Source organism: Anopheles coustani, chromosome 3 (genome assembly GCF_943734705.1).
Source record: "Anopheles coustani chromosome 3, idAnoCousDA_361_x.2, whole genome shotgun sequence".
NCBI classification, from domain to species: Eukaryota; Metazoa; Arthropoda; class Insecta; order Diptera; family Culicidae; genus Anopheles; species Anopheles coustani.
In genome coordinates this window covers 90991719-91004736 of record NC_071288.1, presented here as the reverse complement: position 1 = coordinate 91004736, position 13018 = coordinate 90991719, and the positions used below count along the sequence as shown (strand labels likewise).

The 13018-nt window shown below is 43.9% G+C and overlaps 1 protein-coding gene across 1 annotated transcript; it reads right to left on the bottom strand.

Annotated features, from left to right (window-relative positions):
- Positions 1-5961: 5961 nt before the first annotated feature.
- Positions 5962-12560, bottom strand: LOC131269346 (uncharacterized). The gene is made up of 6 exons (XM_058271701.1): positions 12540-12560; positions 12214-12413; positions 11938-12004; positions 7489-7826; positions 6326-6909; positions 5962-6248 (listed from the first exon to the last, which is right to left on the bottom strand). The coding sequence occupies exons 1-6, from the start codon at positions 12558-12560 to the stop codon at positions 5962-5964; spliced, it is 1497 nt and encodes a 498-aa protein (XP_058127684.1).
- Between the last annotated feature and the right edge of the window lie 458 nt (positions 12561-13018).

Genomic DNA, 13018 nt, shown 5'->3' with positions numbered 1-13018 from the left:
TGAAGCTAAACCAAAGCTAAAACAATGCCGCAAGATGTTATCCTACTATCGGGAGCGGTTTTGTCGGTTATGGTTTCGGGTGATAGAAGCTGCCTTTCACTCGGTGGTTTTTGCATTTAGTTTTCGGCACTTTTTCCTGTTTTTGTCCGGTTTTATTCACAACCGCTTTTCTTCTTTCGCGTCAAGTGGTGCTTGTTTCTCGCAGCGAAATGTTTCGTACTGGTTTCGCTGTTACACTGGAAAAGCACGCTTTTGCATACGAACCGCTTAGTTAGCTTTTCTTCCAACGCGCAACTTCGTTCGGCAAATTTTCCCGTTTTCGACTCTTCAGCGAAATCTGCGCGTTGAATAGGCACACCGTTCTTCCGATGTTTGAGGCACACAAAATACCATAAAACCACCGAGCGGAAAGCGCGACTTTCCTTCACTTTACCTCGTTGCTGATGGAAATCGACACTCGCACAAAGACGCCCACTTGTTGGTGTGCGCTTCTGCTTCCGATGATGAACCGGATGGACGAAGTCGGAAGCGCACTTCTGTGACTGCACAGCACCAAAAAATACCCTACCTTGTTGCAGGCTGTTACTCCGCGTAGCGATCGGATGGAAGTAATGGTTTTTCCCAGCGCCGACACGAATTTATAGTCAAGTCGTTTGTCGTTGTTTTTTTTTTCTTTTTCTTCTTCTCCTCCCCCCGCTCGGTGGAGATCGCCCAGAGACGCACCCAGATGTCGAAGGGCTCGGCAAAGCGATGCCGGGGTTGGGAGCCCAGGGGAGGCTATGTATCTAAAGTGCGATCCACCCGCGACTCGCGCACAACGATCACCCCTTTTCTGCGTCAGTTCCGGTGCCGCCATGTTTGTTTTGCCACCAGCGCGGGTTTTTTTCTCCTTCGAAACATTTTCTGCAGCACTCCTGCAACAACACCTTCAACACACGATAAGAAGAGGACCCACACACAAACATACATTGTTCATACGAAGCTAAAAAGAGTCTACAAAACATGGCCCCGGCAACGATTTGTGAGGTTATGGGAGTGGTCCGGTATGAACTTGAAGAATTCGTATTCGGGTGTATCGGCCCCGAACTGTGGTGAGGGACTGTGCAAACTTTCTGCACCACACGTCAACCGCCGGCCGGTCCCTTGTTTGGTAAACAGCTTAAACTCGGTAGTATTGAGGCCCAAGACTTTGCGCCACCCGATGTTAAGGTCACTGAAATTGCGGAGGACAACAAGCAGCCGTTGAATGCTACCATGGTGATCTACTATGCTCTTAAGGGGTGTTTTTTGTGGCAAAGAATGGTTGGACCATTTTTTTATGCTACATTTCAAAAGCAGCTAGAACGGTAATGTACCGTTATATTAGGTTTTTCTTCAAAAGAATTCTACACTTGTAACCTGGTTATGACTTTTGGGGAGTTGCGGAAATCAAAATTAAGATTCAAGAATCTGGATGACTCTTTGTGTTTTAGAGATTCATGAATCCCAAAGATTCATCAACTGGTTAAAAGTGATGAGCAAAACAGTATCTTGGAGGTACGTGAAAGATGAAGATTCATAAAGGTTTCGAATGATTAATTAACGATTGAAGATTCCAATTCCAAAAGATTTATGAACCCATCTAAATGAATCTTAGGTGAAAGGTTCGTATGAATAATTTTCTTCAAAAGATTCATAAAACACAACACTAGACTTTTGCAGTTTTTCTATTTTTTATCTTCTACATACACTACTTACATAAGGGTCTTTGAGGAAATTATTTAAAACTTAATGCATCACAATCGAATGAAGGAACAGGAAAAATTTTAAATTGCCTTATAGCGTTTTTACGTGATTTTTACCTTTTAGCATTTACCTTATAGCATTTTTACGTGACTTGTCTTGTCTTGTTTCATTTTATATTCCATGGGATAAATGTATTTATATAATTTCGTGAAAAGGACATTCCTTCACAAATAAATCAAATGGAATTAAGTGCTTTTTTTCGTCACACAATAGTACGACTTCTTTTGATGAAAATTAGATTAAGAAACTAGTTTCCCGAAATAGATCAACCCTTTCGAATTCTTCTGATCACTCTCCATCGATTGTTTAACTCAATTCATCAATCCGAAAAGGTCGAACTCGGAGTTGGACAAATCTATAGTAATCTGAGTTTTCTTCGCCAGGGTGAACTGCATTGGTTGTAAAGTCCCTTCGAGCAATTTGTCCTGCGGAATGGAATACGTGCCGGGAATGTCAATATTTGACAAAATCCGATAATTGAAACCCTTTCGATGGTCGCCCGTCGACAAAACAATTTCTCGCCGGAAGATGGATCGTTCGAAATAGTTTGTGTCGCACGAGCTCATCTTCCGCCTTTGTAACCAGGTTGGAAGAAACGGATGGTGGCTAATGCGTTCATTGTGCCGTACCAATCAGTACGGCTCCGAAGTCACCTGCGACAACCTGGGCGCCCAAAACCGTGATGGCCGTTTGCCGTTACCGAAGCGTTGTGCCCCGAAAAACACTTGTGATGGCGCAATTAGAGTGGTGGAGGAGGACAATTTGGTGTGTGAGCAAATAACCGCAACCAATCATTTGGGCACCTGCGACGAAATGTAGGCGACGCAAACCGCAGGAAACGCCCGACCAGAACGATGATTCACGTTTGGGCCCAGCCTTTCAATTTCGGTGCCTGTGTGTGTGTGTTTACCGTGTCGGGGGAGAGTGTTCGTGGAGGAACCGGTGGAGAAGGGAAAGCGATCTCATCACAACCACCCAAACGCCCTGTGAGGAAAATTCTACAACCCCTTCCGGGAACGAGGGTAAGCGTCTCCCGAGGGCCAAGGTCACTAAGTGGTGATAATGGGACTTTTCAACTTTGGTCCACCCATCGGACGAATGTTGGCCCCGATTTCGGCCAGCTGCTGATCCAAAACAAGCGTGACGAAGCGCTGTGCAGCTTGATTTATGTGAGATTTCCCACTTGGGGCCCTTGTTTGCCCCAGAGATCGATATTGTCAAGTTTGGAACGGCACAAATGTAGCTTTAGTGTCGGTCGTTTTGCTGTGATTTGTATCAACTTAAAGAGTTCCCTATTTTAAAGACCAATAACGCTACAACTGAAACAAAGAAATCGAAAGAGCTACATTTGTATCGATTTTTTAAATACTATTAAGTCAATCCATATCTCATGAGTAATTCACAGGTCTATTAGACTACACCAGTGCTGTGGTTCGGTGTGAAAAGATGAATATTTCATCATACCTACTTTACATTCGACCTCTTTAATCGATGTCACTTTTATATTCCCTGCATTTGTGTTCGATTAAAAAATTGTATTTCAATAAAATTCACATCAATACTTATGTTATTAGCATTTAGATCTAAACACATTGAACTGCTGCACTCGCTACAAATATTGTAGTTCCCTCTTCTTTCAACAAATCAAACTGCCTTTATGGCGACATTCATTTGAACAGCTACATTGTTTACATCTGAATTATCCCAAATAAACAAAATGAATTTAAGTTAAAAACAGAAAAAAAAGTTGTAGTTCCTCGAATAACCGTTTAAAATTAAAAGAAATGATAGTAATGCAGTGATAGATAGTATCTCTGAATTATCCCAAAATAAACAAAATGAAATTAAGTTAAAAAAAAAGAGTTGTAGTTCCTCCAATAATTGTTTTAAATTAAAAGAAAAGAGAGTAATCTCTGTTTCGGTGTTCGTAACCTAAACGCACCCAAATTTATCAAACATCGAATTAGAAGAGAATTAAGAAAAAGCAACAATCATTTCGGAAGCGAGTCAAAAACGTGCGACCAAATGTATGCATTCCATTGTAAATTCGTCAAACGCTAACTTATGATTTTTATAACACATCGCAGTGCACGCTTCATTAGCACCCTCCCAGTGATGTGGGTGGTTTTTTCCACCCCTAACCCTCTCGAACAACCCCATATTGTTCGTCTGAGAAAAGAAAAGAAACTATTGGACTCCCCGCAAATGCTGTGGGAAAAATGCAGCTTTGTGTCGCATGTCACGAAAAACGACTAGCAAACAACCATGGGCACTTACATGCATGAGCTTCGGTTGCGTTTTGTTATTTTGAGTCTCTGCTCCAATGTAACCGCAAGGTACTTGCAACTTGCGGTGAACATCTAGAATAAACCTCATCGTTATTACTTAAAGTTTTGTTGTAATAAAAAACCACATATTACGAAATGGCTTTTTAAATAAAAACTTATATCAGATAAGCTTATTTTCTGTCATCTAATACAAATAATAGATTAATGAAGTTTGACTAATTTAATTGGAAATTAAAAATGTGCTAAGTTTATTCGATTTACCCTGTTCTGCACACAAGTCGCTACGTTGCGACGCATTAGCCTTGCTGGTGATGGTGTCAAACACGTTGTGCAAAAGGTCGGACGAAAGCCCCATGGGAGGGGTGCGATAGTGGGTGTGCAGATAATGGTTGCGCCTCTCCGCGAAGTTATGACACATGTCAATGTACCGTGCGCGCGATCGCGACCACGTACACAAAGGGCTCGCGCTTACGTAACGACCCGCAGAGAGGTCTCGTGCCGGAGGTGGGGGAGAACATTTCCCAGCACGAGGAAGGGAGGGGTCTTAGTTTCCCCCAGTGGATGGTGACTGATAGACACTGATTAGACCCGAACCGGCGTGGCAAAGAAGCCGGCCCTAAAGCCGGTGTCAGCGCGCGGAACGGGTGCAGTACGGGTCGACATGGGCTGAATGGAAGCGCTAGTGATCCGCATCCACCGGGTAGGTCGGTGTGAATCCGAGGCTCCAATGTCAGGGTCCCTCCGATGACCACGTTGGCCATTGTGCCGTTTGTCTCGCCACCGCAAGCGGGTCACTCGTACGACGGCCATCGCCAATTTATGGTACGAGCCGTTCCCTTGGTCCGGTGGTTCCGCAAAATGGGGTCAAACTGGCCGCAATGGCACCGTTTGTGGTCGGAGGGGAAACAGTTGTACAAACGGTTGAATTGTAGACTGCAACTGGAACACCACCTCTCCAAGCCGGACGTTCACGCGCACCTCAAGTCAAATATAATTTCAATTCATTTACTTAGTATACTAGATAAGCAATAAGGTTGACCCACTAAACACCAACCCATTTCGGTGCAACACAAAATATTGCCGAAATTTCTACCATTTTCATTTGTTTGGAAGAGTCAAAATTGTGACGCCCCAAGTTATGCAATACACAACACACGGTTTCATTCTAAACCGAAAATTCCAATCTAAAATGTAGGAAATGGGATGGGCTTACATAAAATTACCATACCACTAAATATTCATGAAGGTCATAACACACACACACACACACACACTCCAGATGAAATATTGGTCATCTCCATTAAATTGCAATAATATTATTATTTGAATCGAACCGCGGCTGGAAATAGATTCAACGGCGATGATTCAGACTAAGGTAACGGTGCGGATGAATCATGCTTTTTCTCCGCTCTGTGCGGCGCTTCGTCCGATTGCCTAATAGCATTATCAGCAGACCTCGCCTACGACTTTTTCCGTCACCCTCGTGACCTCGCGGCCTTAAAGGGCATACGGCCTCGCCTGGCTGTTTGACTCAGGTGCTTAACTGGTCAAATGTTGTGACTTAATGAAATATTTCTTTTAACATTTTTCAAGGTGCCAAAATATGCTGGAAAATTACTATACTTTTAAACAGGTTGGTAACATAAACCAAGAACACTAGAAATAAGTCAGGGTCATCTGATGTCATATTTGAGTTCTACAGAAAAATTAATCCAACTCTAGATTAAGTAGAGAAGAAGATAATCGGTGTGTAGAATCTTCCCATGTTCCTTAGGAATGCAACCAAAAATTAAATGAAGCACTAGAAATGGTTGTCTTTATTGCATCGGTATATTTATTCGAGTAGTTTACGGAGACTTAGTAGCTTAAAATCGACAAAGTGCGATGGCTAGCCGCAAGTGTTACACCGCGACGTACCGTACCCAACGGACGGGATGGCGAACTGGCTGCCGGACGGAACTCCTGCCGGTCCAGGTGATCCCCTCGGCGTTCCTGGGAGTGCGTCGACGATGACGAGAGGCAGAAAGACTTGCCTGGCGTTGGGATCGACGGCACCGAGTCCAGGATCACAGTCGGGGCCAGCTTTTGGTGAGTTGTTGCCGTTGTTGAGCGACTTCAGTAGCATCTTCAGAAGCGTCCGTAGCTCGGTTATTTCCTGTCCGACGGCCTGGAGGTCTCCTGATTGAATAAGAGAAAAAGGTTTGCTGGTCAGCTTCAAGTTCCTAAAGAGGAAGCGAGTCTCCCGATGCTACCTGGTGGGGGCTTCAGCGTCTCCGCATTGTTGGTGGCAGGCAGTCCGATGAAGTTGTCCCGGTTGTTGCCGAACTTGTTGCCGCTCGTCTTGGGAGTCGTCGCAGGAGTGTTGGGGAATCGGGGAACCGGCTTCGGTGTCGTGGCGAACGTGCGGGGTGGATTCGTTGGCGGAGGAACCCTTCGAGGAGGAGCGGTCGGTGGAGCCGTACGGACCGGCGCCCTGGTCGTTCTAGGAGTCGTTCGGGGAAGCTCACGGGCTGGAGTTGGGCTAACGCGAGGCCTTGCTGGAGTCGGCCTAGGAGGCGCCGGAGTAACCTTCCGTGCCGGGGGAGTTGGCCGGGGAGTAGTCGGACGCGGGGTAGAGGAAGGCGGGGGTGGAGGTCGGCGCGTCGTAGTAGTACTCGTTGTGGTCGGTCTCAAGGTGGTGGTCTGCGTGACCGTACCATCGTCGTTCACCTTAAAGCCGGGAGGAATCGACAGCTCGTTGCGTTCCTCCTTACTTCGCTGCAGCACGCGACACACATCCGGGAAGTACAGCTTCTCCCAGTCGTATTGAATACCGACCGAATTGTAAATGTCGGCACTGGAATCAAAGTCCAAAAGTCAAGGAAGTTCGTAAGAAATCAGCTTACATTGCTTCTAGACTTTTTCGATAGGTATCGCAACATTATTGCTGTTGGAATTCTTTGATTTCCTGCTATGGCTTGCACTATGAACAAGTCGGTAAATAAGGCAACACATTTTTTTTCAATTCAATGAAAAGCATGCCCAAACATAGAACCATTTTCAAAATAGAAACCTTTTAGTTCAATAAAGTTTAAAAATTACAGAAATCCATCAAATCATAATGCGTTTGTCAAATGAGTTGGAAATCATCGATGGAATGCTTTTAACAGCTTATACCAGTTGTAAAAATGGTCTTCTGGGAACTTATTCCTTCTGCACATCAAAGCAAAACTATCGGATGTGTCAGTGATGTCAAACTATCAACTGCAAAAACAAATTTAAGCCCTACAGCGTTGGTAACGTCTTTCCATTACTTGAGAGGCTTTCTCCAAACCCTTACTCCTGACAAAATCCTATATCCGAGGAGATGTTTCCTTCGCCTAGAGTTCAGAATAAACATTTCCGCAATCGCCTCAGAATCGCTTCAAATACTCACACACTGTTCGCCACCCGCTCGGTGTAGACTTTGGTCGGCCTGTTCGGCGGAACCACCCGGTAGCCCTTCAGGTCCGACACGTAGTGGTACAGATGGGTGCCGTTGGTCGGATCGACGAAACCGTAGCATCCGTACGTCACCCCGTCCGGGCCCTTCACCTTGTGCTGGAACTGGTTGTAGTTCTGCCGGGGCACGTTGTAGCCGTAGTTGAACGAGCCCTCGACCGTCTTCGCCTGATGGTACAGCTTCGAATCCGTGTCCACTTTGATGTCGATGTTGATGTTCTCGTTCAGTGCTGCACTCCTGCCGCACACCACGGCCATCACCAGCAGAACGCACTGGGAGGGGGGGAACGGAAAACAAGTCATGCGGGGTTGGCGCTCGTCAAAGCAGATCTTAATTTATTGATAACCCTCGATACAAATCGATGTCCGATTCTCGTGACAAATAGTGTCGCATAGGACGTACCCGGTCGACCCCCAAAGCCGAAAACCAACCAAGCAACCAACGAAAAAGAAAAACAGAAAAAAGAAACCATATCGGACCGAAACCCACGCACCGTCTCATACCTTGCTCCTACGCAGCGCAGCATCTTCCAAAATATACATATGCGCGCGTTCTCGGCGGTCAAGGAAAATGCCACATTTATGAGGTAATGCTCCAGCCGGCAGGGGAGGACGAGCGCGGCGGAGCGGCTTCTGCATAATCGATCGAAATCGGAATTTCTAATGCCCGCGATGACACCTGGTGACATCAGTTGAGCTGGATCGCGTTTCGCGGTGGATTCGTTTTTCTTCCGATTTCGATTCCGAAGTCCGATCCCCCGCCAAGGTCGCCAATGTAAAGCAATGCGAACGCTCGAGCGTCGACCACGCTCAGCCGGACGACTGAGCCTGCCCCATTAGAATTTGGGCGCAAAAATGTTAATGAATCGTAAACACCGGTTAAACATGGAGCCCGCCGAGACGACAGCATCGGCTGCACGCGCTAGCATAGGCGGAAGCAGAACGACGAAGACGACCACGCTGGCTTATCGAACCCTAGCGCACAGACCAACGAATAAAATTGATTCGTTAAAGCGCCCGCTACTAATCCTCCTTGTTAGGGACAACGCACGTTATTGTTCGTCACGAATGTGGGGATTTAATTTGTTTTGAATCATATCTTTTTGACCGGTTAGGGAAGTATTAACACGGAAAAACAGGCCCCACAATGGGTTCGCATATTTTAACCAACGAGCACGTTTTATGTTAGGCAAATCGTTGTGACAAGATCATCGTAAAAGCCCAGATTTTATACACCTTCGTTGGGTTTTTGTTTGAAATAAAAAAAACTACCGTTAAAGCTACACAGAAACATCTTCTGACAGCGATTTCAAAAAGCAGCATTATTGTGTGAATATTTGCAAAAACTTTTCTTTCGAGAATTCGAATTAAAGGACTTTCAATTACTTTTAGATCCTAAAACAATATTACAAACAGACTTATCGGTTTCATATATCTAATTTCTTGTGTGAACACCTTTAAACAATTAATAAATAATTCATTTACAAAGTATTAAACAAATTGGGACCACATAAAAGGAACAACAAGGCTATTTGTTAAACATAACCTCGGACCAGATCAAGAATTCATTTATCCAAGCTAAGTTGTGGCATTAGGGAAGTTCTTCATATATTTCGTGAAGTACCACTGTGTTAAATTTCAATTGCTTTTATAGGCCAACATTAAACATCGAACAATTTCTCTCAAATTTTCCAACGGTTGATACGAGAGGGGAAAAAAGCCATAAACTGATCACAATCAAGCTAAACTTTTAAATTAACTTCCCTCGTCGAAAAAAAAGTTTGTGAAACTTGCTCAATCAATGGAAAGAAGTCGAATTAAACGTTACGATACAACTTTTTCTCGTTCCAAAACGGCACCAGAAGCAAACAAAGTGGCTGAAAATTGTTAAAAGCGACCAGGGAAAACTCTCGGACCCACTTACCGATCGAGATCGTGACAAAAAAAAGTAATTTCGTTACACAAATCAGGGATTCTCTTCTTTGTCCTGCTTGTGCATTGAACATCGGGTCGTATTTAATGCAAATCGAAAGAGAATATTTCAAGTTTGAGCAAAAGGGAATGAACATCTCGACAAGAAGCAACAAAACGTTGCGTTTTGAGTTTTTTTTTTGTGTTTTAGTGAAACGTTCTGGTGAGACAATTATTACTTGCATTCAAATTAAATATTAACATGCACAGCTTTCAGTTGTAAGCAGTTTTGGTCAGTTCTGCACGATTCTCTCACCCTTGAGCAGATGCTAAAAACGGTGACAAGGTTCCGTGAGCTTCCGTTAAACAAATGTGCTAACTGCCAATCATCCGAAACCAAACAGTCAGCGTGCATTCGATTCTTACGTTTGCTTTATTTTCATCTTTTTAAATTTGATTTTCATTGATTTCGTTTAATTTTAGCAATTCCTGCATTTATTTATATGTTCTCTACCTACTGCACCTATTTTATTTGAACCGAAATCGCTCCATTCGTCCTCCGTGCTTGTAACACTTACCACTCTACTTATTATTGTCATTTTTGCTCACTGTTTTCCGTTACGGTTCGCTTTCTTTTTACAACAATTCAAAGTCCAGAGCTTCTCTTACGAAAATTCTGCATTTAATTTACACTTTGCCACACAACTATGTTTCTGCTCGATCTCTTCTTTGTTCGTAATTTATGTTGCACAATTTGCAATATAATCCACTCGTTTCTGCTTCGCAATTCTCGTACTCTGTTAACTTAGATTTAATCACTCTTTTCCAAGCTGCCCGTGTGTTTTCACTCGACTGTCTATCCCCAGAGCCGTTGCAGGATGGAGGATTACACTGAACAGGGTGATTCTTTCCGAAAAATAGTCACGTTCACTAGCCACCAGCAGCCGGCATTCGACTGAAGCCCGTTCGATCTGCGAGTCACTTTTAAATATGTGTGACAAAACCAAGACCAGATCAATCCATGCCAAAGGGAAGAAGACCGTCTGTGCCTAAATCGTGTTTGGATCCCCGCTATCTCGCGCGCGCACACACGCACGCACATGCCCACACATGCCATGAAAAATACATTAAAAAGCGGCATCAGTTGATAGCGAAGGAAAACGAAACCGAATCGATGGGAAAAGAGTGGGGACGCAGTGCGGCCCGGCGGCGCTGGCTATCATCTTCGTGACCATTTAATATTTTGTGCTTTTGCATTTTTGATGAGACAGAACGCGGCCGGCTCTGGCGCCCCGAAAAAGCGCGACTTATGGCCGCAAACGATCATGATTGGGGAGAAATAAAGGAGAATAGCGAAACTGGACATCAGAACCGGTGCGGAGGTCCCACCTCGGGGTGGGAAAATAAGGATGCTAAGGGAGGGGGGCGGAGGCGGGTAGGCGGCACGACAGACCGTGATCACACCGTGATGGCGGTTTGAGTGATGATTTCCAATTATTTTCCAAGCTCATCTGCTAATAGAACTGTCTTCCGTCATATTTAACATCCCACCAACGGGCGCCATAAGTAGCAGGGAGTATTTTGTCGTGTGTTCTGAAAGACTCCTCGGGCCTGGCTTTTACTGTTTTGGTCGAATTACTAATTTATGAGACAGATTGCTTGCCGCATGCCTTCTCATGCATCGATAAAAAATGACGGAAATCTTAAACAGAAACAGTTGACTTGAAGGAAACATTTCATTTTTTCTTTCCCAAGGACACACTCGTAATGGAGCTGCTACTTCAAACACACTTTTAATCATCAGCCCACTGAATTCATCACGCCGACTCCTCTGACCCATGCTTGTCCCAGTTCCGATGCCTGCTTAGTTTTGGTGCACGGTTCATTTAAGTACGCAAATATTTACACATTTGAATTCGGCTGTTGCAAATAGATTTCGCCACCTTCATCCGATCTCAGGTTGATTTCGGCGAAGCGAATCCATTAGGCATGGTGATATGAATTACTGACTTCAACGTAAAGTATATAATAAATCAACCGACCCAAATCAAGGTAGGACAACACAAAAGTACTTTACTTTTTAACTCATCTTGGTGGAATGTTTTAAAAAAAATTTAAACGTATGATAGAAAGACGTCAATCAAAAAACAGACTTTAACAAGTTTTCGATACAAGGAGTATACACTCCTTCTCCTATCCAGTCCATCCAACCTGTTGCACTTTTGAACAGTTTATTTCTTTAAGCGGAATCGGTAACCATACAACGCATAATGAAACCCAACTTTTTAAGTGAAATGAAACACTAAAGACCTGTACGTCGTTTTATTGCACAGATAATTTTATTGAAATAGTTCACGAATACTCGGGTGTTTCAGGATCGATGTAGTAGGTTGCCAACCAACAGCACTTGGTACGCGGTACTCGGAGCCTATGCATCATTGAAATTTTTGTTCTTCAGAGCCTTTTCATGCACCTGCTTGCACACTTTCGGGAACTTATCCCATTGGGCGTCATGGTCAACATCTGTGTAATGTTGGACTCTATCAAAAAAAGGTGAAAAATTAGTTTGTTAACTGCTTGAATAACATGAAGAACAGTAAACGTTCGCTTATGAATGATGTCATCATAACACGAAGCACAATTTCTTTTAAAAACGTTATAAGTACGAGAGGACCGATGCCAAGATTTAGGACAAACATGATCAAAGTCACCGAGGAGAAAAGAACCTCTACAAGCAACGGATACTTACTCGTCGTCCTGCTTCAGCACCCTGAGACCGATGTCTGCCCCCTTGATATAGTAGGTGAAATGGACCTCGTCATCCAGATCGATATGTCCGTTGCACCCGTAACTCAGTCCTTCCGGGCCATCTTCCTTGTACTCGTACTGAATTTTCTTTTCCTCGGTTTCACCATGGCAACATACAACGACCACCACCAGCAGAATGTACTGAAGAGAAAAGGATGTCAAGTTTGAGATTTAATTCAAATGTTCCTTACAAACTGAAAATAACTAAACAATAGTCTATTGCAAGACATGCATCTCAATCTCTCTTATTCAAAGGTGTTAACTTACCACTGTATTTAGCAACGACATACTGACTCTTCTTCTGAATACTGAATTCACTTTACTTAGCACAAATGCACAAATAATAGGAGCTAGCTGTTGCTTGGACCTCTCAGGTTTCGTCTGCAAAAGAAAATAGACCGATTTCCTCCGGATTACAATTTTGAACAGCAGCTTCAAGATGAATGATAGCTTCTGAGAGTACTTCAACGCGTTTAATTAAAGGCCTCTAACACTTGTACTTACACTTTGACTCAAATATCGCCTTCACAACCTGAATGTCACTTGCATCCAACGATCACCGTCCGACTGATGCTGGCTCAATCTCGGAAGCCTTTTAAATACGTGTGATAACATAAAAAACGAACAAAAGAGCAGCATCGGACGAGAACCAGTTCAATAAACATCCACTCAAAAAGCGAAGTAAAGAATGAAAGCAAAACTATCTAAAGAAAGAGATAAAGGTAAGGGGTCAGAAGATCATCAAC

Coding starts and splice junctions, on each gene's coding strand:
- LOC131269346 (XM_058271701.1), bottom strand. CDS start 12,560: ATGTCGTTGCTAAATACAGTG. Junction 6,910..7,488: donor GAGCGGGTGGCGAACAGTGT/GTGAGTATTTGA, acceptor CTTTGATTCCAG/TGCCGACATTTACAATTCGG. Junction 6,249..6,325: donor GACGCTGAAGCCCCCACCAG/GTAGCATCGGGA, acceptor TTCAATCAGGAG/ACCTCCAGGCCGTCGGACAG.